Source organism: Carlito syrichta, unplaced genomic scaffold (assembly GCF_000164805.1).
Source record: "Carlito syrichta isolate Samal-C Ts95f unplaced genomic scaffold, Tarsius_syrichta-2.0.1 Scaffold123424, whole genome shotgun sequence".
Classification (NCBI taxonomy): Eukaryota; Metazoa; Chordata; class Mammalia; order Primates; family Tarsiidae; genus Carlito; species Carlito syrichta.
In genome coordinates, this window is record NW_007067520.1 from 71,374 (window position 1) to 99,348 (window position 27,975).

General features: G+C 48.2%; 1 protein-coding gene across 2 annotated transcripts; it reads right to left on the reverse strand.

Moving 5' to 3' along the window:
• On the reverse strand, nucleotides 1–27,739 carry ITGAD (integrin subunit alpha D). 2 transcript variants are annotated; one of them, XM_008048416.1, is made up of 30 exons: nucleotides 27,667–27,739; nucleotides 25,256–25,361; nucleotides 22,537–22,640; nucleotides 22,346–22,416; nucleotides 22,110–22,224; nucleotides 18,264–18,394; nucleotides 17,520–17,665; nucleotides 14,313–14,466; nucleotides 14,064–14,214; nucleotides 13,792–13,865; nucleotides 12,130–12,259; nucleotides 11,890–12,032; nucleotides 11,563–11,703; nucleotides 11,258–11,467; nucleotides 10,430–10,560; nucleotides 10,145–10,302; nucleotides 9,061–9,215; nucleotides 8,676–8,807; nucleotides 8,040–8,113; nucleotides 7,669–7,810; nucleotides 5,848–5,964; nucleotides 5,655–5,734; nucleotides 5,463–5,546; nucleotides 2,517–2,595; nucleotides 2,251–2,358; nucleotides 2,062–2,139; nucleotides 1,747–1,860; nucleotides 1,506–1,607; nucleotides 1,131–1,241; nucleotides 1–114 (listed from the first exon to the last, which is right to left on the reverse strand). In XM_008048416.1, the coding sequence occupies exons 1-30, from the start codon at nucleotides 27,695–27,697 to the stop codon at nucleotides 1–3; spliced, it is 3,486 nt and encodes a 1,161-aa protein (XP_008046607.1). In that variant the 5' UTR covers nucleotides 27,698–27,739. The 2 variants fall into 2 exon arrangements, with proteins under 2 accessions (XP_008046607.1, XP_021563374.1); XM_021707699.1 differs by having other exon boundaries at nucleotides 11,258–11,462; nucleotides 11,555–11,703; nucleotides 27,667–27,718.
• Between the last annotated feature and the right edge of the window lie 236 nt (nucleotides 27,740–27,975).

The following is a 27,975-nucleotide window of genomic DNA, read 5'->3' on the forward strand; positions in this document are numbered from 1 at the left end:
TTAGGACAAAGACAAGTTTGGGGTCTCACAGCTGAAATCCTGCCCGCTGAATGTGGCAGTGTCTTCAGGCTTTTCGATGAGCATTTCCTTGTACCGACGTTTGAAAAAGCCACACTATGAGGAGAAGCAAATAAAAAAAACTGGGTAAGAGAAAAGGGAAGAAAGTTGAGAGGAGGAAGGAGAAGGTGAGAGAGAATAGAACTAAGCCAATGAAGGGGGACTGAAAAAACCTGGAATTTATTTATTTAAAAATTGTGTATTACATGTTTAAACTTCAGTCACCTTCAAAGTACTCTCCCTCTGATTCAATACACCTATCAAGACACATTTCCCACTGCTCAAAACAGTTCTTGAACTTGTCAATGTTGAAGCTTTTTAGCGCTTCTCCTGTTTTTTGTTACATCTCTTCACATCGGCAAAACATTTCCCTCTGAGAACTCTTTTCATTCAGGAAAACAAACAAACAAAAGTCTCTTGGGGTGAGATCCGGTGAATAGGGAGGGTGAGGTATGGGGGTCATGCCGTTTTTTTGGCCAAAAACTGCTGAACACTCAGCGTGGTATGGGAGGTACATTGTCATGGTGAAAGAACCAGTCACCTGTTTGCCACAACTCAAGACATTTCTTCCACAAATTGTAACACCACCTTCTCAAAACTTCCAGATAAAACCTCATGGGTTCCTAGAACACTTACCTAGCAGGGGAAGCCTGTAGTGTAAGGGGCTCACCCTCCAAAAGATAATTCTGGGTTTTCTTGAGTCCCCCCTTGTATATGGAGCATATACTGTACCCAAAGCCCAGTAGTTATACATGTAATCTATAGCAGAAAAGCATAGATTCTGTCCGAAGTCAGGCAGGCCTCACATGCCCTGGCCTCGTTTTCTGTCTCACTGCAGCCACTCTGTAAGTATTACTATCATGGTGTAAGTATTACTATCATGTCAAAAATGAGAAATGGGCTCAGAGAGGTTGAGCAACTTGCCTAACATTAAATGGTGAGTAAGTGATGGAACCAAAATGTGTGTCCAGGCCCACCTGCCTCCACAGTCTGAGTTCCTACTATACCATCCTGTCTGTAGGAGGTCTTGGGTTGGATCCTGGTGATGTTAAGAGTAGGGTGAAAATACTCACTTTGTACAGCGTGGCTGTGATGAGAGCCAGCAGCAGCAGACCTCCCAAAGAGCTGCCCACGATAAGGGGGATAGGATTGTAGATCTCATATTCCTCTAGCACTGTCTCCATCTGATTTGAGGTTTAGAAAGTATCAGGCCTCGTGCTGTCCCAGACTCCTCTCAGGTTCCTCAACCTATAATTCCCTCCCCTCCTTCCCCAGGCCTTGTTTCAAAGGGTAAGATGCAGATGCACCCATGAGCTTAGGAAAGACTATCCTGCCCAGAGACCTTCATCCTTACTCCTTCCAGCCTTGCAAACCTCCCACCCAGCACCATAGATTTAAATCAGAATGCCTCTTACCAGCCCGGCCACTACCTACCACACAGTCACTACCTGGGCTCTCATAAATGCTTCCTCTCCTGGGAGCTGGGAATACACAGATTTGTCGAATGTGATCTCAGCCATGCTCACAACCAACACCTTCTTCTGCAGTGTCTGCAAAGGGAGGGGGAACCTGTGGAATTGGTTCTGGGGCAGGCTCAGAGTTCCAGAAGTGTCCTGGCTTGAGGGTGGGCGCAAATGCATCAGGTACCACCTGAATCTGGGGGAAGGGCCCTGCTGTTAGGCTACACACCTGACTGACCCAGCCGAAGCTGAGGTTGCCCTTCAGGATGAAGTCAAGTTCCTCCTGGATGCCAAAGGAGGGGATGTCACAGCGGAACCTCAGGCAGTCAGCAACAGAGCAGTTCTAGGGACAGGGTAAGAATGAAGTTAAAGAGTGTCCTCACTTAGGGAGGAACCATAAGAGAAAATAATACCTGGCAGAGTTTGGGTGGGGGACAGATAAGTGGTTACAGGATGCATACATAACTCTGCAAACTAGCAGCACATTTCCCAGCATGCCCCAGTGCTGGCTGGTCTTGCAGTGGGGATTCAGGGCCCTTCTCACCAGCACAGGACTCCTTGAAACCTGGGTCAGGAAGTCAGAATGCCGGGGAGGTTCCCTCTCTGACACACAGGAGAGACTCTAGGGAGAAAGATAAATACTTAGCCACAGAATGGCGAACATTTCCCTGGTAAGAAAGTCGACTGTGCTGTGGGATCAGACTCTGGAGAAAGAGGAACAGTTAGCAGGTACCTGTGAGCGGGCCTCCACAACCACATCCCACACAGCCACACCATTCAGCAGGATGGGGACCCAAAAATTAACACTGATGGCTAGATCACGCTGACTCAGGTTATTCACCTGCAGAAAATCAGAACAACGTTATTTCAGTCCCTGGAGCACCCCAAATCCCACTTCCCTCCCAGTCCTATCCCAAAGCACCTCCCCATATTTCCCCACCAACTTCTAACTTTGTCCGCACCGTGGAAGGCAGACATGGATATTCCCTAGCCTCTCACCCGATATCGATGCTCGGCCTCTTTTCTGCTCTCTTCATCAGAAGTTGAAAAGTTGAAGTATTTGGTGGATTCTTCCTGCCTGGAGAGAGAGAACCTGTGGGTGAAAAACGGCCCAGAGACTGGTCCCAATTGTTCCCTAGTCTATTGCAGAGAACTCCACTGGACCCAGCAGATGACCCAGGGAAATTATGATGGCCCCACTTACCTCTGTAGCCTCAGCTTCAGCTCCTTTCCCCCAGTCACCCAGAACCACAAGCTCTGCCCTCAATACCCTGGCTCTTTTATACACCCATGACTTTGCTCAAGCTTCTTCTGCTTGGAATGTCCTTACCCACTCCCCTTCTGAAAATTTACACTTAACAATACAACTTAAACATCACCTCTCCTAATGTTTAAATATTTTCCCACAGAGGAAAAACGTTCACATTGCTTTCTCTAACAGGTACGTGGTTGACCTCAGGTAATTCTTGCAGAGATTGCTTCCAGAACAAATAAGGCTAAGGGATCTCTAGAGGATGATAGTGGGATTACTCAGGAAGAAATGGAGTGAGTCCCTCCATGGTGGGAGTAAAGAAAATAGATGTGGTCATCCGGGGACAGGTAGGTAAACCTGAAGGAAGATGTACATGAGCACAAGCCTATGGAGGGACATAGTGGTCCAGGCTGCAGGTAGGTTTCTTTTCATCCATCCATCCATGGCATCATTCAGCAAACACAGGCTGTGCAATTAGCCCTGGAGATTCAACAGTTAAGCCACAATCCCTGCCCTCTCAGAACTCAACGTCGAAGGTTGTAGTGGAATCAAGCAGACAAGCAGAAGGGCCTGCACTTTTCACCTCACACAGAGCAACCAGACCAGCCACACAGAAACTCTCTGGGTCCTAACGGTTTTCCCACTGTCAGCCTAGTAATTAAGAACACATAGACTGTGATGCCAGACACAGTCATATCTCAAGTCTACCCCTTCCTACCCAGTCACTCAAGGCAAGCTCCTTAACCTTTCTGGAGCCCTGTTGTTTTTCCCTCCTTAAAATCAGGGTGCTAATAACAGTGCCTACTTATAGCAGAGTTGTGATGAGAGCTGCCCTGTGGCAGTTCCAAGCATACAGTGAGTCCTCCATAAATGTTAGAGTTTTTTTTTTTCTTAGTATCTAGCCTTCCTCTCTGCTCCCTACCCCATCCCCTTCCCTCTATGCTTCCATTTCTCACCTCTTCCAGTTCTAAACCTTTTTCCAAATCTAGGTAAATCACACAGCTTTACCTAGTCTTCAGAGAGGCGTGTAGTATATGGCCATATTCACAGGCTACAGAGCCAAACCATCTGGGTGTGATTCCTGGTTCTGACACTTACTTGGTGAATGACAGAGCCAAGTGATTTAACATCTTGATTTCTAGGGATTTGCAGTAGTGGGAAACTGCTAGGGAAGGGGGCGGGGTGGGATTGGCAGTTGAAGGAAACTGCCAGGGGAGGGAGGGGCACACCTCATCAACAAGGGCACCTGCAAAATGAACATTGGTATACCGAACCCTGAATTGTATCCCACATCTTTAAAATTAATTAATTAATTAACCATTCTAAAATTTAAAAATTTTTAATTTTAATTTTAAAAAATCTTGATGTCTTTGTGGGTAAAAATGGGGATCACAATATAGTTACTGGGAGATTTAAATGCATGTAAATACATGTAAAGTACTCAAAATGCAAAACAACCGCACACACAAAAAACAACAACAACATAAAACAGTGCCTGACATAGGGATATATAGCTGTAAGTATTTTCCTTTGGATAGAAGAGGAAACTTACTCATGTGGTATGAAAGGTCAATGGCACTGCATGATCCTCCTTCCCGTCCCTAAAAACCCATATATCAGCAACAGCAGCAAACTTCCCATGGTAATATTGCAAGCTTCTGAGCAGCTCTCTAAACCCCTGACACTTAGCCCAGTGTGTGGGATCCCTTGCTTTGCTTCCTGCCTGGACCACCCTTGCTCTTTGACCCACCTTCAGAGCCCAGAGCAGCAGCCTTACACTTGCCTTCCCTGTGGCCTGCCTCAGCCTTGGGCTCGTAGAGGCCTTCCCCACAGTTTCTCACACCTCCACCCTCCTCTGAGTTTTGTAAAAACCTGACCTTTCCTTTCCTCTGTGTGGTGACATACCATATCCTGTTGGGCACAAGCTCCCCACTTCAGAGTGTTCAGAAAAGCCTTGATCTCCATCTAGTAGCTTTGCTTTGGCATGTCCATATTTAGCACAAAGGACAGGATTGGCTTCATATTAAAGGAAGCCTGCATTTTGGAGGGAGGGGAGGAAATGCACAGCAGTGGCAAGGGGTGTGTGTCCCACCAGCAGGCCAATTCATCAGAGAAGGTGCAAGAATTACGATATATAATATGAGGGCGTAAACACAGTCATTCACTTAACACCAGGGATACATTCTGAGAAATGTGTTGTTAGGCAGTTTTGTCATTGTGCAAACATCATAGCATGTACTTACACAAACCTAGATGGTGTAGCCTGCTACTCACCTAGGCTATGTGGTATAGCTTATTTCCTAGGCTCCCGATCTGTACAGCATGTTCCTGTACTGAATATTGTAGGGAACTGTAACACAAGTATTTGTGTATCTAAACAGAGAAAAAGTAATGCCTTGTGCTATGACACTATGGCAGCTACAGCATCATGAGAGCAACAAAGTCAATAGGTGATAGGGAGTTTTCAGCTCCGTTAAAATCTTATGAGACCACTGCGGTGTTCATCATTGACCAAAACATTTTTATGTGGTGCATAATCATGCATATGGCTGGTCACACACACGCATTCCCATGTGGGGAATGAAAAGTGAAAACTGATATGCACATCATCAAAATGGTAGGCTGAGACTCAGAGGCAGGTGTCAAACTCAGAGGAAGGTTAGCGGTCCATGGGGAGGGCAGGGATTAAGCACCTGCTGATCACTGTGTAGACAGCATATTTCACTGGGATCTCCAGCTGGAAGGTAGTCTTGTTGTTTGTAGGCTTATTATTCATGCTGGAGAAAGAGAAGGAAGCCCAGATGAAGAGGAGTCCAGGAGAGGAGTCTCCAGCCGGGGCATGAGAAAGGAGGCTGAGGGACACACCATACCTGACCTGGACTTACCTGCTTGCATTGACTCTCATAAGCATCCTGTCTCCCAGGGTGGCCTTGTAGGAAACATCGAATATGACTATGAAGGTGTGCTGAGGGAAGAAGAAGGAAGGAATGGGGAAAAGGAAGATCACTGTGGCGTGAGGGAAAGGAATGAGTCAGGACAAAGCAAAGCAGTCATGAGGACTTGGGGACAATTGCTGACCTTAGAGCCCTCTCGGAAGATGGGGTGGTTGAGGCCACAGCTGCTACTCCTCAGGCCGTCTTCCTCAGTGGGCACTGCCTCACATGCCAGGTGCAGTGCGTGCTGATGGGGTTGCTTCTAGGGGAAGAGAATGAATTTTTTTTTAGTTGAAGTCTCACTCCATCGCCCAGGCTGGCGTGCAGCAGCACACTCATGGCCACCCCAGTATCGACCTGCTGGGCTCTGGCAATCCTTCTGCCTCAGCCTTCCAAATAGTTGGAACTACAGGCGCACGCTACCACACCCAGCTAAGTTTTGATTTATTGTAGAGATGAGATCTCGCCAAGTTGCCTGGGCTGGTCTCGAACCTGCGGACTCAGGCAATCCTCTTGCCTCGGCCTCCCGAAGTGCTGGAATTACAGGCTGAGCCACTGAGCCCAGAGGATAATGAATTTTTAAGTTACCCAATGTATATAAGGGCGTGATATATAATAGTGGTGACATTGCAGAGAAGTAGGGGAAGGGACAGACTTTTCAATTTTCACTAGAAAAATTGGCCCATACCAAAAAGAAGAAAAAGAAGGAAAGCAAAACAAAGAAGTTAGATCCCTACCTCACTCCATATATTAAAACAAATTCCAACTGAATTAAAGATTTAATTGTGAAGAAGCAAAACTCTAAAGCTTTTAGAAACTAATATAGCAGCTACTTTCATAACCTTGGGTAAGGGAAGTATTTCTTAAGACCACACACAAAAATACTAAATAAAAAGGAAAAGATTGATATAATCAACCACAGTCAAATTAAGACATTCTGTTTATTAAAATACACAATAAGGAGACTGAAAAGACAAGCAACCGAATTAGAAAAGCTATCTGAACACATACAACTTGGCTAGCTCTAGTAACCAGAATATGTAAACAACCCTTATGAATCTATATGAAAAATATGGGCAACCCAATAGAAGAATAGACAAAAATAAAAAGGCCAGACAAGCTGGGCATGGTGGCTCACACCTGTAATCCCAGCACTTGGTATGTCAAGGCAAGAGGATTGCTTGAGGCCAGAAGTTTGAAGCCAGCCTGGAAAACATAGCAAGACCTCATCGCTACACCCAAAAAAAAATTTAGCTGGGCATAGTGGTGCTCACATGTAGTTCCAGCTATTCAGGAGACTGAGGCTGGAAGATCGCCTGAGTCCAGAAGTTTGAGGCTGCCATGAGCCCTGATTGTGCCATTGCACTGCAGCCTAGGTGACAGTCTGAGACCTTGACTCAAAAAAAAAAGTGCTACAGCCATATACAACAATACAGATGAATCTCACAAAAATAATATAGAGGAGAAGCAGCAAGACAAAGAGGTTATACATGTTTCCATTCATATGAAATTCAAATATTGGCAAAACTAACCAGTATTATTTATGGACACAATCATGGATGGTAAAATTATAAATAAATAAAAGGAACTGAGTATCACAAAGTTAGAATAGTAATTACCTTTGGGGAGAGAATGGGGTTCTGATAAAGGCATGTGGTGAGAGGGATTCTGGGGATGATAGTGATATTTTATTTCTTGACCTAGATGTTAATCGTATGAACGTTTGCCTGGTATTATTCATTAAACTATACATATATCTTATGTCTCTGTCTTGTTCTCTCTCTCTCTCTCTCTCTCTCTCTCTCTCTCTCTCTCTCTCTCTCTGTGTGTGTGTGTGTGTGTGTGTGTGTGTGTGTGTGTGTTCATATAATCATAGAAGAAGAATTTAAAAGAACCTTCTACAACTCTAGGGGATATAGGGCGGAGAAGATGCCACAGACAACTAGAGCCTAAGGCCATTGTTTACCTGGGTTATTGACACCCGTCGATAGGACAGCCCTGCTGGGTAGTAGAAATTGATCACGGTTCCATAGGCGTCCTCGCCCTCATTCCACACAGTCACTGTCACATTGAGCTCCAAGGAGATTCCCACTATCAGAGTCTGCAGGCTGAAGGGGGAAGGGCAAGCCTGGGAGTATGACTCCATTGAAAATAGGTTGGAATTGGCTCAGGCACAGGGGCAGGGTTATCAAAACTCGTGACATATGGACTGCTAACATTCCAAACAAAATTGTTTTTGTTAGGAAGAGAGTCAAGGGGGTGCAAGCACTTTTCATCCAATGAGGATGGGAGACCCAGAATCTTAAGTGTGTGGACCTAAAAGGAGGTAGAGCTCACCCTGAGAAGCTGAGGTTGACACTCAGGTCCCCTTCACAGAGGTGATCTTCCCCACAATTCTTCTCAAAAGGGAGCTGCAGCAAAACAATATATCCTCCCTCCATCTCTTGTCTTACTCTTTCTCCAAACCCCACCCCCACAAGAAGCACTCATCAACACTGAGTATTACTAAGCCTCTGCATCCAGCACTCTGCTAGACACTGGCAAGGAGTAGAGGTGGGGTTTGGGGATTGGAATGTAAAAGAAAGATAAAACAAGACTCCTGGCTTCAAGAAGCATAAAGTTTAGTTGAGTCAAATCCAAATCCAGATTGGAGATTTGAGAACTTGAGAAGATACTTGAGGTAGAGAGAAGGAAGTGTTTTCCAAGATACAACATGGACAAAGACACAGAGATAGGAATGAAAAAACTCGAGAAAGATCTGCTTAATGTGAACCAGAGAAGGCGTGTGGGGGTAAAGCAGATAACTGGTTAGGATGTGTGCAGGGGTCCAAGTTAGACAGGATCTTGGTACCTGGGTGGAGGCATTTTGGACATGATGTGGTTGGTGGGAAGTTGGGAACTTCTGTGGATTCTCAAGCACACGGAGACACAAGAAAAACCAGCATATCCCTGGAACTTCAGGGAAATACTTACAGAAGCAGTGAAGAGGTCCTGTGAACCCACAGCCAGTACAGGGCGCAGGTTCTGTGATGAGCGGATGGGATCTCCCACCAGGGAGAAGTTGAGGCGCAGGATGATGGGGCTCACCACATCCTCCACGCAGTCCTGAAGAAGAATGGGCTTTCAAGAACCTGCTGTCCTCCTACTTACCACCTCCACAGCTTCTCCACTGCATCCATTCCCCACTGTCCAAACAGTGCCCCATCCAAGCTGCAGAGCCAGGGTCTCTGGTCCCAAATTTCCTCTCTCCAACCCAGTATCCTCACTCTTTCCACTCCACTCAGCAGGAAACAGGGTTGCTAGAGGCTAGTCTTGGGCTCCTCCTCCCTCTCCCCTTCCCAGAACCCAGAGTTCTCACTGTCAAAAGCAGCTTCATGGTTTCACAGTGATCCCCCAGCCCCAGAGTTCTTCTTCGAATCAATGTCCAGTTCTTGGTCTCATCAAAAATGGCACGAGGAACCAGACGGCCTGGGTCCAATGCCAGATCATACCTGATAGAGCTTTGCACATCACCTGAGGTGGAAGGGGGAGTGGGAAATGGAATGGAAAAGAGAACCTAGAATGTTCTGTTTTCATTGATTTGTTTGGGCAATATTTTCCGGGTACTTTCTATGGATTATGAACTGTATCAGGTATGATGATCCATACGGAGAAGATAGATAAAGATGGCCCCTGCCCTCATGAAATTCAATCTAAGAAAGGAGTCAGGCACATGAGCCATAATGTCACAGCGTGACCAGTGCAAGGGGGGAACTTCTGGTGATACTAAGAAGAGCATGCTAACTCGGACTTGGTCAGGAATGCCATCCTAGATGGGCTGTGTCTAAGCTAGGACCTGGAGGATGAGCAGGACTTGATGAAGAGTGGGAAGGAGAATGTCTGGACCGGAACAGTGGCCAAGACCAGAAAGGAAAGGGAGGCTGACACGTTTACAAAAAGTGTGTCTACAAAAGTGGAGTGGGATGTGGTGAAACCGGAGTGGCAGGGAGGCAAAATCAGAGACAGCATCATAGGGAAGGATTTGGGTCTTTACAAATGCAAGAGGTTTTTAGCAGGGGCTGTGGTGAAGAGCCCAAATCTGCATATTAGAGCCAATCACCTCTAGTTCCTCTTTGAAAAATGGGTGGGAGGGTGTGACAACAGATGTGGGAACCACTCAGAGTGTTGTTACTTGTAGTAGATAGGAAAGAAAAGTGGGGGCCTAGAGGAAGGCAGGAGGCCTGGGGGAGAGAAGCGAGCTGACTTCAGAGCTATCCTGGAGACAGAACCTATAGGCCTGGGTGTGGGAAAAAGGGGAGAGGAGGGACCCAGGTTTCTGACACAGGCATCTGAACAGATGTGGAGGTGATATTTGGATTCCTGGGCCCATTCTGTCCCGAGGATAGCAGTGGGGACCTTTGAGGGGGTGAGAGCCTGGGTCCACCTCTAGGGAAGAAACTCACCTAGCTGACTGAGTGAGCTTTTGTGGACAGTGAGACACACTGTGACTTCCCCAGCTTCCAGGGTGGTGGGCACATCTTCCCAACACTGGTACACAGCCTTTGCCACCTCCATGGGGGTGAATCTCATGGCTACCCCCACTTTCAGCACTGGAAGACTCCTGAGGAGTATAAGCAGGGGCAAAGGACAGGACACTGGCCTCTGGGAGGAGAACAAGGTGGGGGGAGGGACAGCACCGATGAATCAGACACACAGTGGGCAAGGGTGGGATGTGGGGGAGTGATCACCTGAGCAGCAGCACGCGTCCCCAGGCACCCACAGCCAGGTCCACCAATCTGTCCTGGGTGAGGTCCTGACCCCCGCTCAGCGACTGTCCAAAATGCTGGAGCCTTGGGGAGAGCTGAGATCCTGCGATTCGCTGGCCAGAGAGGGACAGGAGAATGGACGTCAAAGGGAGGAGATAGGAAAGGTTGGAGAAGAGAGATGTGGAAGGGAAACTGAGGTGAAAGTGCATCTCAATAGAGACATTGAAAATAAGAGATGTCGGGGGAGGAACTGAAGGCAAGCAGAGTGAGGACTTCACGAGCCCCCAGAGAGACGGGAGCACTTCTGGTTGAACTCATGCAGGCTTATGACAAAATGAAGGTGTAACAATAGGAATATAATAGATTTATGTATTCATCATTTATTTTGGTTATTCATAAATATTCAATCATTGGAGTGCTTGGTGCTCTCATTGTATTATCCATACAAGAAGCCTAAGGAGTTGCTTATATCATTTCTATGTTTTATAGAAAGAAGCTAAGGTTTGCAGAGGCTATCAGTCACTTGCTTAAGGCCACATAGCTCATGATGGCTGGTCACACCAGGGATTTGACCTGGGGTCTGACCTCAGAGCCTAATCTCTTAGCCACTAAGATGTCCACAATCAAAAAAGAGAGGAGATGCTGTCTGGAATCAAAAAAGAGAGGAGATGATTTGTGATTAGCTGAGAAAACACCAAGAGAAGGAAACGAATGATGAGGCTAAGGCCAGGGACAGAAGGCTGCAACTGGCACCCCCAAGACACAGGAAGGGAGTTGCACCTAGGAGAGGCTGAAGACACAGGGCCTCACCTGGCTGTGGGAGGGGCTGATGCTGGATCCTGAGGCTCCATGAAACAGATAGACAGCACCTCGGTTCTCCTCTTCTCCCGGGGCCCCAATGACCACGTCTGTCAGCCTGTCTTCATTCACGTCCCCCAGCACTGTCAGAGCTGCCCCAAAGCGGCCCCAGGGGTGGCCCTGCACCCCACGGAGAATGGCCTCACACCGCCACCTGCTCCGCTGCAGAACAAACCAGGGCCAGGCCCCAGCTCAGGCAACTCCTCCACCCACACCCAGACCCCACCCAGCCTGGGTCCCCTCAGCCACTCACTCACCCCCCTGGGCAAGGGGCACACGGACACCCGGCCCCCTTGGGTCTGCTCGTAGTAATGGGGGGCCCCGATGAGGACCAGGTCAGTGCTGCCGTCTCTGTCCACGTCCACAGAGCAGAGGGAGGCCCCGAAGTAGGAGCCGATCTGGAGGGCACAGCCTGAAGTCATGCGGCCTGCCCTGCCAGAGGCACCCTTTCCTGGGCCAGGTCCTACCTCTCCCAGGCACCAAGACCTCCCCCATGGGCCCCGAAGCCCTCTCACCCTCTCCTTCTCCTCCCCTGGCCGCCATGCCCACCCTCCTCTTCCACTGTGGCTTCCTCCATGCCCAACCTGGGTCCCAGTGACTTCAGCCTTCGGTCTCCATTGCCTGGACTCCTGGGTGAACATGATAACCTTCCCGGTGTGCTGGTGGCGGGGGGCCCCCAGGACCAGGCTCTGCACTCCCTTGCACAGGGCCAGCTCTGTGGAATAGCCTGAGGGGCCCAGGTCTCAGCACAAAGCCTCCCCTTTCCCCCTTCCAGGCAGCTGTTCCCAGCCTGTCCCCAGGCCCCTGATCCAGCCTTTTCTCACCCAGGTAAGAGTCCCTCATGTCCACATTCTCCTGAGACATGTTGATGAAGGTGGGGCTCCCGTTTGGGGGGTCTAGGAAGGCACCTCCAGACCAGCCGAAGCTCCCCACAGCTCCCAGAACTGGTCCATCCTAGGAGGAAAGGATTCCAGGGCTGAGCAGGACAGAGCAAAAGACAGCTTATGCCAAAGAATGCCTGCTTCTGGCTCCACTCACCATCTGGGTTTTTCTTATCCTTTTTTCTAGTCCTCACCAGCATCATCTGCGGTCCCAGTCTCTAATGTCTCCCCATTTATCCTCACTACCACTGTCTCCGTTGCCCCCATCCCCTTTCACCCACTGCCTTGTCTGCCTCCCACTGTGCCCTCCTCTGCCCCACCTTCTACTGTCCTAGCATTAGGTTTCCTCAACTATCACCAACGTCCTTAGGGTGACACCTCAGACCCTTCCCAGCCAAACCCATGGAGTCTCCCTCTGTTCCAAAACACATCGAGCCTTTGGTCCATACACCTCTCTCCCCTTCTCACTTTCTAGAACTCAGTTAATTTCTCAGGAAGTGTCAAGTTCAAAGTCACCTCCCCTTTGAGGTCATCTTCAACTCCCTCAGGAAGCTATAAGCATGTCCACCTCTGTACTTTGTTTATTGCCCTTTAAAACTTTGATATGGATGACTTAGCACGCATATAGAAGTAGAAAGAATGTATCATGAACCATCATGAACCCCCAAGTACCCATGACCTTGCTTCTGTGATCAATTCTTGACCAATCTTGTTTCATTTCTACCATCCACCACTCACTCTCATATTATTTTGAAGCAAATCCCTCTGGATACTTTTTTTTTTTTTTGAGTTGGAGTCTCACTCTGTCACCCAGACTGGAGTGCAGTGGCCGCTCCTGGCCACCGCAGCCTCGACCTGCTGGGCTCCGGAGATCCTTCTGCCTCAGTCTTCCGAGTAGCCGGAATTACAGGTGCGCACTACCATGCCCGGCTAATTTTTTTTTTTTTATTGTAGAGATGAGGTCTCACCTGCCCAGGTGGGTCTCGAACCCGTGGGCTCAGGCAATCCACTCATCTCAGCCTCCCAAAGGCGCGAGATTACAGGCTGAGCCACCGAGCCCGGCATCCTCTGGATGCTTTGAATACACATATACCTCTGGGCCATCACTTTGTTCTAGTCTGGCCCTTCTTACCTCTCTTGCCCTCACCTACCAGGCTGCCCCTTACTAACTCTGCTCTAGCTATGCTGGTTCTTCTGTCTCTCTAGCATAGTAATCTTGTTTCTGCCTCAGGGCCTTTGCACTTGCTTTTTCCTCTGTCTAGAGCAATCTTTCTCTAGATATTCCTAGGACTGGCCCTTTCTCATCATTTTGCCTCCTCTGACCATCTCTCTTTCTCTATCCCAACACTTACAACAATCTAACTCATTTGTTTATTTTGTCTCTTCCCACTAGAATATGTGCTCCATGAGAGCAGGAACCTAGGCCACCCTCTTCTCTGCTGTGTTCCCAACACCAAACACACTGCTTGCATGTCTTTCCCCCATTAGACAGTGAACTTGAGGACAGGGTCTATTTGTTGTTTATTTCTGGGCCCCAGCTCCTAGCCCAGGGCCGCCCCAGAGTTGGTGCCTGAGACCTGTTTAACAAGCACATACTCCACCCACCATGGCGAGTACAGAACTGAAGCCTTCTTGGGACATCTCATGCTGAAAGGATCTACTTGTCCTCGACTGGGTTCCTGTGGGGAAACAACAAGTCATTTAGGTTCTTGGAAGCCCTGAGACCATGAGGACTCAGAGCAGAGGGAGGAAAATGCAGTCCGGGGCTTGGGTTCTGGGGAGCGATTTGGGGTGAGTTATGAATAGGGATGGACCTGCAGGGGACAATCGGGTCGGGACTCCTTCAACTCCAAGGCCCAACCTTGTTTCCCATTTACCCTCAACTGCAAAGATTTTCTCCTGCAGCTGCTTCTGGATGCTGCTGAGTGCTGCAAAGTTGTCCACCTCGAACACGTGGTCCTGCGGAGGCACTGAGCCAATGATGTTCAGCTCCTTCCTGGCGGCGGGTTCCTGGAAAGCCTGTCCCACCTGCAGCAGAGAGGCAGCTGAGGAAGAGAAGCCCTCCAGCCCTCAGCCTGGATGAGGCGCAGGCAAAGCTTGGGACAGCAGTGAAGAAGAGGCCGTACCCCAATAGCATAGCGGATGATGCCAGCTTTCTCTGCCTGGGGAATGACATCGCTATATTTCAGGGGGTCTTTGTACTTCTGCCCATCTGTGATGACAATGAGGATCTTCTTGGCACTTTTGCGAGCTCCATTCTTACTATGAAATAGCTCTGCCCTGCAGGGGAAGAAAGGGAGATGGCTTTATCAAGATATGTTTGATTGTGGAAAGACATCATTTGCAGTGCTAGAAACTCATCTGGAGAGGCTGGGAGTACTGGTCCTCTCAGACTCTATCATACATGCTCAGAAATTGATTTGATCCTTTTGAAAAGCCATACTGATAATAATTAGCAAGATCAATAATAAAGGAACTCATAAGCTTTGTTTTTAAAATTGTATCCACTGCTGAGCCTCATTCCTGGGAGGCAGTATGGTTCAAAGAAGGAATTTTGAAGTCAGACACACATTGGGTAAGTCACTTAACCTCTCTGAGCCTCTGCTTCTCTCTATGCAAGATGTGGATAATAATTATGCTGTAGCTGATCTCTAAAGATGACTCCCGATGAACCATACCTGATTCATGACTCACTGCATCAGTAGTAGCATGCAGTGGAAGTGACACTATGCCAGTTATGGGCCTAAGAAGCCTTGGTTTCTTTGGCTTTTGCACTCTTGGGAGCCCTGAGCTACAGTAACAGAAGACTGGCTACCCTGTCGGAGGCACCCCATGGAGTGTCTCCATGGAGAAAGACCACATGGAGGGAGAGACCCAGCCATCCCAGCTGAGCCCAGCCTTCCAGCCTTCTAGGCAATCCTGCCTAGGCACCAGGCATGTGAATGAAGCTCTCCATGTTCCAGCCTCAGACAGTCGACCACAGCCACATGAGACCCTCTGGAAGAAACACAGGGAAACTATCCAGCTGAGCTTCAGTATCAGGAAAAATAAGGCAAGAATTGTTGTTTAAGCAGCTAAACTTGAGGATGGTTTTTTTAGGCAACAAAAGATAATGGAAACAAATAGTATCAGGTTATTCTGAAGATTAAATGAGGTCAAGCTTTTACAATAGTGAATGGCCTGCTTATAAGCATGAATTAGGCCATAGCTGTAAGATTAAAAATGTAACTATATGTTCATGCAGCTCTATAAACTCGGAACAAAAAGCACACATATGCCAAATGTAATACTGGGAACAACCTAAAAGTCCAACATTAGAGAAAAAGTTGTGCAAATCATAACCTAGCCTGTTGTTGGAAAAGTACACACCAATTTCAAGGAAAAAAATATAAACTAGAAAAACATGAAACAGGTTTATATGACCTATATGAATAAAAAGCAGTATGAAAACAGTTTCTGTCCTGACTATGATCATATAAAATAATACTGAATAAAGATGAGGATGGAAACAGCACTGGGCTATGCTGGTGGGATTTATTGATTAACTTGTTCATAGCTCTTCTTGTTGCTAAAATACTGTCAGGTGATTGACCAGAAGAACTGTGAGTAATACTGCTTTTTAAGAAGTTTCCTTAACATTATTGACATTTTGTTTTTTTTTTTTTTTTTTTTTTGAGTCGCGGTCTCACTCTCAGTCTGGAGGGTAGTGACATGCTCATGGCTCACCACAACCTCAACCTCCTGGACTCAGTAAATCCTTCTGCCTCAGCCTCCCAAGTATGTAGGATAGCAGACATCTACCACCATACAACATGTCTGGCTAATTTTTTTTTATTTTTGGAGAGACAAGGTCTCACTATGTTGCCCAGTTTGGTCTGAAACTCCTGGACTCAAACGATCCCCCAACCTCAGCCTCCCAAAGTGCTGATATTACAGGCATAAACCACCGCACCCAGCCTATTTGGGGTTTTTTGTAATGAAACTAAAAGAAAGAGAGAGAGAGAGAGGAGAGAAGGAGGGAGGGAAGAAGGAAAGGAAGAAGGAGGAGAGGGGGAGGAGCAGGAGAAAGAGGAAGGAGAAGAAGGAACGAAGGAGAAGGGAAAGGGAAGGGAAGGAAAGGGAAGGAAAGGGAAGGGGAAAAGAAGAGGAAAAATAAAAGAAAAGGCTCTGTGGCCATAGTCAGTGGCAAGGGGGTCGAGCAGTGGCTGAGTCCAGTGCTGAGGTGGGCTTGGTCTGAGAGTGCGGAGGCTGCTGGGAGATCACTGCATTCTGGGGAAGGGAGCAGAGTTGGAGTTGGTGAGAACCATGTGATCATGCCTGACTCAGTTTCCTTTCTGTCCAGGCCCCCCCAGAACTTCGAGAGGGTGAGGAAAGACCTCCAGGAGAGGATAGTCCTGCATGACTTTAAACTTATGAGACAGAGGCTTTTGACCTGGTTTTCCAGTCCCAAGCGGCCAGTGTCCAAGGTAGAAAAGCCACCCAAAAGTAAAGAGGGTGCATTTGGCGGGAGCACCTCTTGTTCAGTATGCTTCTGCCAAATTCTAGCACTACTTTCAGAGCAGGACCCAGGGGTGTATGCAGAAAGCCAAGGATGTCAGACATTCAGTCCAGCTCCTTCCCATAAGACCACATCCTCAAAACAAAGAAAACAAAAATAAAAGAACCACATCCTCTTCTTTCAAGTCCCACTGCCTAAACCATTTCTGCAAGGATCACCTGGGCCCTAGTGCTGGGCAGTTTATAGTAAGTGCCCAGTTAACACAGAGGGCATGCATGAATGAAGAATGTGGGAACTGAGAGGTGAGTGGGGAGAAAGGCACTTGTCAACAATTCCTGGGTCCTTGCCAGGAAAGTCAAGAGGGGTTGTGCCATTCTCCAAATAAAGCCTCAACCATTTACCCAATATTTCCTGGGTCCCTGGTCTTAACGCCTCACACACATGATCTTGTTTAATCCTTACAACGAAATTGTGAGTTAACCTCATTGGACAGTTTACTGAAATATAGAGTCAGTAACTCCCAGGGTCACTCAAGTAGCAAGCAGGGAGCCAGGGGAAACCAGATGTGTCTGAACCAAAGCCCAAGCTTCTGGCTGTCTCCAATGGGCCCCTAGGGTCCAACCTCTTAAGAACCAGACAAAGGGGAATCGCAGCTGCAGAGGAATCTAGTCTTACATCAGGGAGACCCGGTAGTGAGGGAGACAGGAGCTCTCCAGGGAGGATTCTGCCCACAGCCCTCACACTCCCCCTTTCCCTTCTCCAGAGTCTCCCTCAGCCTCTGCAAAGGGCTGTGTGTGGCAACCACTTCCAGCAGGCAGTGGGAAGCCAAGCTTACACCACTTTCTGGATGCCCGTGGCCGTGAACGTCTGGCCTTTCAGTTGTATGATGGGATCCGCCAGACTCCGAGGGCTTGAGCTGGTCCGGAAATCAGTGAAAGTGAAGTGGATCTTCAGGAGGTTTGAGTACTGCATCAGAGAGAACTGCAAAGGCCAAAGAGAGGGGGTTGTTTCACATTTATTTACTTATCTATCTATCTATCTATCTATTGAGTCAGAGTCTCACTCTGTCACCCAGGCTAAGTGCAGTGGCATGATCACAGCTCACCACATTCTCAACCTCTTGGGCTCAGGAGATCCTTCTGCCTCAGTCTCCCAAGTAGCTGGGGCTACAGGTGCACACCACCACACCTGGATACTTTTTTTTGTAAAAATGAGCTCTTGCTATGTTACCCAGGCTAGTCTTGAATTCTTGGACTCAAGCGATCCTTCCACCGTGGCCTCCCAAATTGCTGAGATTACAGATGTGAGTTACCAGGCCCAGCCCTTCAATATTTGTAAGCAGAAACAACACTGTATTTCTTGTGGCATGTGGATGCACACTAAATGCCATGGGGGAGCATCCTAGGTCAGGGCTCAAATGGGTCCAGGGCTGGGCATGGTACCCATTTGAGCCTCCACCCTAGGATGCTCCACCCTAGCCTCACCTGGGCACAGCTCCACTGAACTACTCTGGTGTTGCCTCCCCTAGATCTTCCCCCGCTCCCACCCCCCCCGCAAGCTTCGAAGGCACAGTCTTCACCAAGGTGTCGGTGCCCTCAAACTGGCCCATCACAGCTCTGACAAAGTCCTTCATCTGGTTAAAGTCACTTTGTTCAATGCTGCCAGAGCCGTCGATCAGGAAGACAATGTCTATCTCTTGGTGTGGACATTCTGCAGGGGAAGAAAGGAGGAATCAGAGACACGATGTGGGTCCCAGCCACCTCCTAGGGCCCAGAAACCCTTCTGCTCAACAGAGCCAGGGAGCGTCCTTGGCATTCACACTCCTCCATGGAGAAGGCCCCCATCTGTTGCCCCAGCCCTTCGTCTCCCCAGCAAAGTCCCTGTTGCTTCCCTTCTCCCATATGACCTGGAAAGAAGGAGAAGGACAGAGGCCAAGTGGGTTCCTCATTCATTAATTCAACCAATATTGATCAAACACATGCTCTAGGGATGCCATAAGCATGGGTAGGACCGTTTAGTGAAGCGATTCAGTGTGTATGTTCTGGAGCCAAAGTGCCTGGTTCAAATCCCAGCTCTGCCACTTGTAAATTGATGAATTCAGGCAAGTGACTTAACTTCTCCGGGTTTCAGTTTACCTGTCTATAAAATGAGACATGCCTGCTACATGGGACTATTGCAAGGATAAAGCAAATTAATATGTACATAGGTGCTTAAAACAGACCCTGATCCTCCCTAAGGGTTAACTGTTACCTCCACCCCTTTATCCCGCACCAGGCATTTTCTAGGTCTGTAAGATACATCTGTAGGAGACACTGGGGTGTGCCACCCAGACCCACCCCCTGAGACACTGATTTCCAGCTACATGGAAGTTGGAGGCCGATGGCTCTCAGCGGAGTCCCTTGCCAGGAATCACACTAGGCAGAAGGGAGATGTCTCACCCAAGGGTGCTCCTCCTGCACATGGGGGCAACCCATATCCAACAACTGGTTCAAAGCCTTTGGACAACCATGTGACAGCTCCCTGGAGTCAGCTGAGGCCTCTGTCATGATTACACTGCAGTCCATCCTATCCCCTGCACAGTCCTGCTCCCTTTATACCCTCACAGGTATTATTCCCGAGAACATTCCCAAATGACCTCAGAGTCTCTTTCAGGGGAAATTTGACATAAGACCATAGCTTTAAAAATGATATTACCCCCATGCTGCCCATCAAAAGAAGACTGGATTTAAAAAATGTGGTACATATACACGATGGAATACTATGCAGTCATAAAAAAGAACAAAATCATGAATTTCGCTGCAACCTGGATGGAACTAGAGTCTATAATACTGAGTGACCTCTCACAAAAACAAAAATCCGAATATCACATGTTCTCACTCATATAATGGACCTTGAACATCCAATGCAATACTATGAGAAAATGACTGATGGTACTGGGAAACTATGGGGGGGAGGGGGATGGGATTAACAGTAGCAAATATCTGTCGGGGGATGGGAAAACACTTCTTATCTACAGGGTGCCTGAATGAAATGTCATTGTACACCTAACCCTTAACTGTACCCCACAAAACCATAATAAAAAATACTGATTAATGAAAAAAAAATGATATTACCCCTATTCTCATGGAGTTCACACTGTAATGGGAAAGACACACCATGTGCATATAAACAAGGAAGACTTTTCTGCCAGGCGCTGTGGCTCATGCCTGTAATACCAAGACTTTAGGACGTCAAGGCAGGATTGCTTGGGCCCAGAAATTCAAGACCAGCCTGGGTAACATATCAAGACCTCATCTCTACAACAACAACAACAAAAACTAGCCAGATGCAATGGGCACTCAGGAGGCTGAATGGGAGGATTGCTTGAGGCTGAGGTGGAAGGATCGCCTAAGCACAGCAGGTCAAGGCTGTAGTGAGCCATGATCATGCCACTGCACTCCAGCCCAGGCAACAGTGAGATCCCAATTTAAAAAAAAAGACTTTTCGGATTGTCCCCAGGTTCATGTGGGTGGTTGTGGCTTATGTGCGGGACCCGTTGGTATCTCCACCAGCACCCACATCCTGTGCTGCTCCCAAGTGGGTAGGAGATCCGGCCACCATAGCGCTGTTACGCACAATACCCATACCTCAGAATTGCGGTTGCCTGCCTCACGCCCACCACTAAAGAAAAAATGCCTTTCCTCTTTCCCCACCCCTACCCTAACCTGCCTGCTCAACCAGCTGGTGCTTCAAGAGTGCTGAGGAGAAATAGAAGATCACTTCCCTTCCTGCTTCTTCAATTACTAGAAAAATCTGAGGGTTCCCCAGGTGCTCCCATTTTGCTCATTATCTTGTCCAAATCTGGGTGACTGGTATCTGGTGCATATGTCCACTTTTTCAGTTGCATCACAAAACCACCCCCCTCAACCTCTATCTGACCAGACCTGTGGCAAATGCTCTCACAATGTCTCCTTTGATTCTTGCTCCTTTTGTTGTATTCACTGAGCTTCCGCTAGCAGGCACTTGGATGCGTCCTTTTGAAAAAGAGTCCAGCCAATCAGGCAAGGTTGGCTCAAACTCTGGGTTCCGCCTCTTTCTATTGAAGAAAGCTTATCTCTCTAAACCTATTTTTCTCACCTGTAAAATGGAATTCTTCCCACTCTCAAGGATGTTGTGAGGATGCAATAAGATGATTCTTACCAGGCACTCAGCACAACCTGACACACAAGTGCTGCTCAGTGGATCCTAGACCCCTTCCACTTCCACCAAAACCTGGCTCAGCATGCACCAGGTTTACACTCCTGTATTCCACTTTCATCAGGCATCTTACCTCATGAGTTCCAGAGACATCTATGAGAAGACATTTACCTCCTTGTGTTTAAATGTTGCCTCACCCACACCAGGTTCACAGGCACCTCCGGCTAGGCATATCTCTCCTAAGAGTGCTGGACATCACTCCTCCATCCCTCTGTCTCCTTTATAGACTCTCCTCTCACAATTTGGTCTGAAGTGTTTATGCTGCTGCTCCATCTTTGGCTAAAAGCCCGCGACACTTGGCATCATGGCTTCTCTGGTCTAAAGCATTGCTCTCAGTCAGCACCCTGAGTGGCCCCTGGAGTTCCCTCTCATGCCACAGAGGAGGCAGTTCATCTGTGTCTCCCTCCTAGACCAAATATGCCATACTCAGTTGAAATATCAGTCGTAATGGCTATCACGTATTATGCCAGACAGGGGTCTAAGCACTTTATACACATTAAACTTTTCAATCTTCACAATCATCCCAATTATTTCACCTCATTTTATGAATGAGGAAACTTAAGCCCAGGGAATGAAGCCACTTGCTCATGGACGTGGAAGAAGAACATGGACACCACCATTATGCAGACTGACTCTCAGAGAGATAACACTGCAATGTTCTCAGGCCCCATGTTCTGTGGAAGACCCTGGTACTCACAAATTGTGCCTCACACTTTCCACAGCCCTATGGTTTGCTACCCTCAGAGGGAGATACAAGAAGAGTTAGTCTGGGGAAACCTGGCAGCTCAGCAGTGAACCATCCAAAAGAGCCATCTCTCTCATGAATTTATTAATATCATCTTCTCCATATGTCTTCACCGCCCTAAGGCCCTTCCTCTGAAACCCAAGAAGTGTCCATGCACCTGATGGGTAACTGGAAGACCCTCCTCCCCCTCACCCCACAGCCAGCACACTGGGGCTCCCCTGCACCAGCATCAGAACCTTTACCTCCACCAGCATAGGGCTGGTACCCTGAGTGGCCCTCCTTACCAAGCCCGAACAGGCTCCCATAGGCTCTCTTAACTACCTACATTCAGTCCTCCGGGAAGGAAACCTGGGCGCAGGGGGCTGAAACACAGGTCTCAGGCTCTACCCACTTCTCAAGGGCAGTATGTGCTCCACAGAGAATTGCTGTCTCTGAGGAACCTACCAGGCAGGGCAGCTGGAACTGTCCGGATGATCTGCAGGTAAGAGCTCAGCAGGAGGCAGGTGCCTTTCACATACATATTATTTCCACAGACTCTGTGCAGGGTGGGACCACAGGCCTGGAGGCAGAGGCCTGTGAGCAAGGGGGCCCCAGAAAACCCCCTCCTCCCCTCCCTCCAGGACCCTCCTCTGACCCCTTCCCCTCCCCCCACGACCCTCCAGTGACCCAGGACAACTCACCAGCAGCCGGGAGTGGTTGGTGGAGACTGCCAGGGACAGGCCCAGGGATATGTTCACAGCCTCTGGGGGTACTGAGGAGGCAGATGCACATGATCACACTCACTGTATCGCCTCATTGAGGTGGAAAGTCCGGGCTGGAAGCTGAAGGGAGCACACTTGGGTCCAGGAGAATTGGAGGTTGGGTCACTCACTGTGCAGCGAGATAGGTTGGCATACGCCGGTGGAAGATGCGCAGTCGTACAACCGTCCTGTTTGATTGACAGCTACCGCCTCCAGGGGTGCTCCCACCACGAGTCTAGAGGTACAACCGTGACATAGTCGCAGGAGGCTGGGAACAGGGACACTTTGGGGGCAAGGAAGTATCTCTCAATGGGGAAGTGAGACTTTGAAAGGGAAGTATGTAACCTGCATATGCCTACAGATCATGCTAGAGTTTTCATTTTTTTGAGTATGTATACGTAAGTATATGTGTATTTATGTACATAAGTGGTTTGGACCTTTTTTTTTTTGAGTTGGAGTCTCACTCTGTCGCCCAGACTGGAATGCAGTGGCCGCTCCCGGCCACCGCAGCCTCCACCTGCTGGGCTCCTGCGATCCTTCCGCCTCAGCCTTCCAAGTAGCTGGAACTACAGGCGCACGTTATCACACCCGGCTAGTTTTTGATTTATTGTAGAGATGAGATCTCACCAAGTTGCCCAGGCGGGTCTCGAACCCGTGGGCTCAGGCAGGTTTGAACCTTTTAAAAATGTTTACCAAAAATAAAACTATTTAAAAACAGAAATGCCACTTCCCAATCATGGGTAAGTGCATTGTGTTTCTGAGATGCCATCCTTTTGAGCCATCCAAGAAACAGACTGTCCCAAGTTAAATAGAACAATTTCCTAAAGCCATAAGCCTTCAAAACAAATAGTTGGTTCTGTAATTAACTGGACAAATTTAAATATTATATAAACAACTTAAACTGGACAATTAAACCAGCTGTATCAGAATCCATATCTACATCTATAGTTATATCTATATAGTTTATTTGCAAAACTCCTTGAGTGAGAAAAAAAATTAATTTTGGAAACATTCTATCACTACCAACCAGTTCACTGTCCAGATGTGAAAATGAGACAAATACTGGGGTATTTGGTTAGTCAAGCAAGGCTTAGTTAAATAGGCATTTGAGGGTTCCTTCTAGAGAACCATTCCTTTACAGAAAGCTGCAATCCCTGTGTGTGATGATTAACGGGAAAAATCTAAAACGTCTAAGAAAAATCTAAAACAGAGTCTAAGAGTTTGCTGATGAAAATCTGAACAGATATCCAGAGAGATAAGGGTTTGGGACCTGCTGACACAAATGATGAACAAGATTTTTAGTCCAAACTATCAAATCTGTTTTCTCTTTACCCCAATCCATTCCTTACATGTAAGCTCAGTCTTTCCAGTATTGGTTTATGATTGGACGGAAGCCAGGAAATATGGTAACTGTAGTAAGGAGAATGTTACCAGCTATGTACCGATTTACTTTACTGAAAACACTGGTGAATGATGATCAATTGATAGTTTTTATAATAGGGCCTGAAAACAAATTGATGAGGATAGAAGTGAAAAGGGGGCTCTCTTTGGATTTGTTGAGTGATGAGAAGGGGTCTGTGAGTTTTGTTTCTTGTTTTTTTAAATAGACATGGGGTCTCCCTATGTGGCCCAGGCTGGTCTTACCCTTCTGGCCTCAAGCAATCCTCCCACCTCAACCTCCCAAAGTGCTGGGATTACAGACATGAGCCACCACACCTGACCGTCTGTGAGATTTACACATGACCAGTTTGATCTAGGTGGATGTTACCCAGGTACGCACATATGTAACCATGCATTGAGTTGGACCCTTCAGATTCGTGCACTTCAGTCTGTCATATTTCAAAACAAAGAAAAAGCCAGACCCTGGTGCCTGGCCCTTGCTTTCACTGACCCAGGCTGTCAGCTGGGTGAGAAAGTGTGAAGGAGGTGCAATTATAACTCATTGACCTCTGTATCTCCTTGTGGGCCAGCCACTGTCCTCTGGCTGGCCCACAACTGTCCATGCTACCTCCTCTGTGGAGCCTCCTGGAATTGCCTTCCTAGGTTTGATCTCTCCCTTTCTATACTCCTCAGACTTTGTATCACATTGTGCCTGCATCACACTGTGACTTGAACTCTCTGGCACAGGAGAATGTGAGTTACTGAAAGCAGGGACAGGTACATAATCAGTGAGTACCAATGCAAAATTAAGATGGAGTCTTTTGGGGTTAGGGGTGAGCTCGCATGCGCTCTTCCCCCTCCCCTATCCTGGTGGTTTTGTTTTTTATTTGCTATTTAGTCTCACATTCCCTTGGGCTTAGGGATATGCGCAGGGTGAGTGCACCTGACCCTGACCTTGCCTATCTCATGGCAGGGGCAGAGAGTGGCAGCAGTCACTGGGCATAGGTGGTGAAGCCAGCAGCTCCAACCCCAGGAGGTGGTGGGAACCGGGCCCACTGGTGAACTGAAGCTCCAAGTCCCCAGTGAATCTCCATCCTCCCATCAGTCTTTACTTACAAAACACAAATGCAAAGATAAAGTCATTTGGCATTTCAAGAATTCAAGGGCAGAGCATTAAACTCCAAGTACACCGAATGTGGGCCCATGAGACTGCACTAGTCACCCACTAAGAAGCAGGCCCACCTGGAGGACAGGTTCAAGGCCTCCCTCCCAAGGCTGGGTCTTGCCTAGAGTTTTGTGTCTTCCCTGGGATCATGAAAAATGCATGGTGGCATCAGGAGCCTCAGAGGAGCCATGGAAAGTCTTCTCAGGCACACTGCCCTTCCTCCAGGACGTCTCCCTGGGTTGCCACATGCAGGCACCCACCCACAGGACATGATGGGGGTGGAGGTGGGGGTGACGAGGGCCTACCGAGATCCACTGAACTGCACCACGCTGTGCCCAAAGCCTCCTGCATCCTGTTGGAAGATGATGGGCTCCTCCACATCCAGGTTGAATCCATGACAAGAAGCCAGGACTGAAGAATATGGAGAGGAGGAGTCAGAGAAGCTCCATTCCCACTGCCTCCCCTCTATTCACTCACCTCTGGGTGCCTCACTCTGAATGCCTTGGTTCCCGTCCACTCAGAGGATGAGTCCTCTGTTTTTGCCCTGTTGACTGACTGGCACGTGTGGTTCCCAACCCTCTCCCGCCCTCAAAAATAATCAAATCACAATACAAAGGACAGCCAATTCCAGGAAATGTCCCCCACTCCTGACACTTAAAGGACATCCAGGATCTGAAATTAGGCCAGTCACCTCCTGGTATGTTAGATCGGGAATGTAACTTAAAGGTAAGATGACTATAACATTCATTGTCTAAACTGGGACATTCTGAGACTGAAAGAAGCACCATTAGTAACAATTAGTAGCATTTGAGGTCAGGCGCTGTGGTTCACACCTGTAATCCCAGCACTTTGGGAGATGGACACGAGAAAATTGCCTGAGCCCATGTATTCGAGACCAGCCAGGGCAACTTGGCGAGACCTTGTCTCTACAATTAAAAAAAAAAAAAACAACCTGGGTGTGGTAGCACATGCCTGTAGTTCCAGTTACTTGGAAGGTTGAGGTGGAAGCATCACCTGAGCTCAGCAGGCTGTGCTGCGGTAGCCATGAGTGTGCCACTGCACTTCCAGCCAGGGCCACAGAGTAAGACTCCAACTCAAAAAAAAAAAAATTAACAGGGCATGATAAGACATGGCTGTAGTCCCAGCTACTCAAGAGACTGAGGCAGAAGGATCACCTGAGTCCAGGAAGTTGAGGCTATGGTGAGCAATGACGATGTCACTGCACTCCAGCCTGGGCAACAGAGTGAGATCCCAACACAAAATAAATAAATACATGCATACATAGTAACACTTAAAGAGACATCATTAGTATTGCCCCAAGCAAACCAAGGCATATAGGGCAGTCTACTGAAAGAATGTCCTGTTCTATCTTGTAGTTACACAGAGACTCTAAGTTCCAGATTGGTGAACAAACTTAGAATTCTGTGACTAATGATTTGTAATTGTGTTTCCCATGTCATGTTCTCTTGATACCAGGATCTAAAAGGCAAGGACTGGATCTGTCTTGTCCGTCAGTGCCTGGTGCAAGACTTGGTTAAGCAGGTGTCTGGTTACTATTTATTGACTGGTCCAGAACCATGCAACAAGTCACTATCATAGCCAGGATTCCACCTCATTCACCTCATCCTCAACTACTCATACTTCCCTCACTGGCGGCTAGGCTCCAAACCCTCAGGGGGGTGACTCCTTGCATTTCAAGGACTAATTCTGACCCCCTGCTCCCAAGCAGCCATCTTTCCTCCCCATTCCTCTAGAATTCCCAGCTTTCTCTGGATTGAAGAATCAATCCCCACCCCCATAGTGGAGAAGCTCTAAATGGGTCAAGTGTCTGGCCAGGTTGTGACAGGGAGAACCAAATGTCTGAGCCCAGGGGTTCTGGGCAGAGGTCAGGTGTTTAGGGAACTGGGACTCTCCTACAGCCACATGCAAGGGAACTTCATGTCTTATCCTTTCCTACCTCAAGTGATTCTGTTTCTGAGCCTGAAAGCAGCCCCTATGATCCAACAAGATACCAACAGGCTCAGACTCGAGTGCCTCCTGTGTTAGGCAGGTGACGTCAGTGGGTGACTTGGGGAAAAGCAGGTACCAGGGAATGGTGGACTCTTAGGGTTTGTGCCCCTTCTAAGGGGACAGCCATTACCAAGCTCCAATACCCAGAACTGCCAGACCTTCCCATTTCTCAAAAGGAACTGGACATCTGGGGTTTTGTGTGAAATCTGATTTTTAAATGACACATGAATGTGGTCCTGATACTGTTTTCAACTGGTGGGGACTGTTCTCTTGGCATCCCTGGGATGGTCTACTTGCAATCAGGACTTGGGGAAATCCAACCCAGGGAGGTGTTCACATCCAACCTTTTCCCATCCCCAGTGGCATCTGTGGCTTTCTGCTCCTGGGTATATGCTAGGGCAAACATCTCTCATCTACATGGCACCCGCACCAGGGCCTCCAAAAATGGAAGGGAGGGAGGCCTGGACAATGTGGCCACTGAGAGAGGCAGTTCACTCTCCGCTCAAACCTAACCTCTGAGCCCATCTTCTATCACTTTTTTTCAGGGCACAACCTCCCAATTGCAGGCCGTTAGACACGAGGCTGCTCCCTGCCTTCAGTACCTCCTGAGAGCTGCAGGAGCAGACCAGCAGCCCCAGCCTTCCCTACCAAAGACCCCTCACAGGCCCACAGAAATTTTACCCCAACCCTGAAGACCCCCACTCACCACCCAGGAGGAGTATGATGCCAAAGGCCATCACTGAACAGCGCGTTGAGGGAGAAGTAGAGGACTGGGTAATAGCACAGGAGGTGCTCAGCATTCTGGGGGTAGTTAAAATAATGACTCAGGGCTTTCACGTGACAGGAGGAGGGGCACAGAGGGGAAGAGGGCACTGTTTAATCACAGAAAAGAAATGGAAGCAGAGGCCAATGGCATCCTGGGTAAAAACTTCTTACTCTCCCCCTGCCACCACCTACAGCTATCTGGCTTCCTTTCCCCAGAAGACTACCCTCCCCCTGGCCTTGTGAGCTAGTT

Coding starts and splice junctions, on each gene's coding strand:
- ITGAD (XM_021707699.1), bottom strand. CDS start 27,697: ATGGCCTTTGGCATCATACTCCTCCTGGGTG. Junction 25,362..27,666: donor CATCATACTCCTCCTGGGTG/GTGAGTGGGGGT, acceptor CATATTCTTCAG/TCCTGGCTTCTTGTCATGGA. Junction 1,608..1,746: donor GCTTCGGCTGGGTCAGTCAG/GTGTGTAGCCTA, acceptor CTCCCTTTGCAG/ACACTGCAGAAGAAGGTGTT.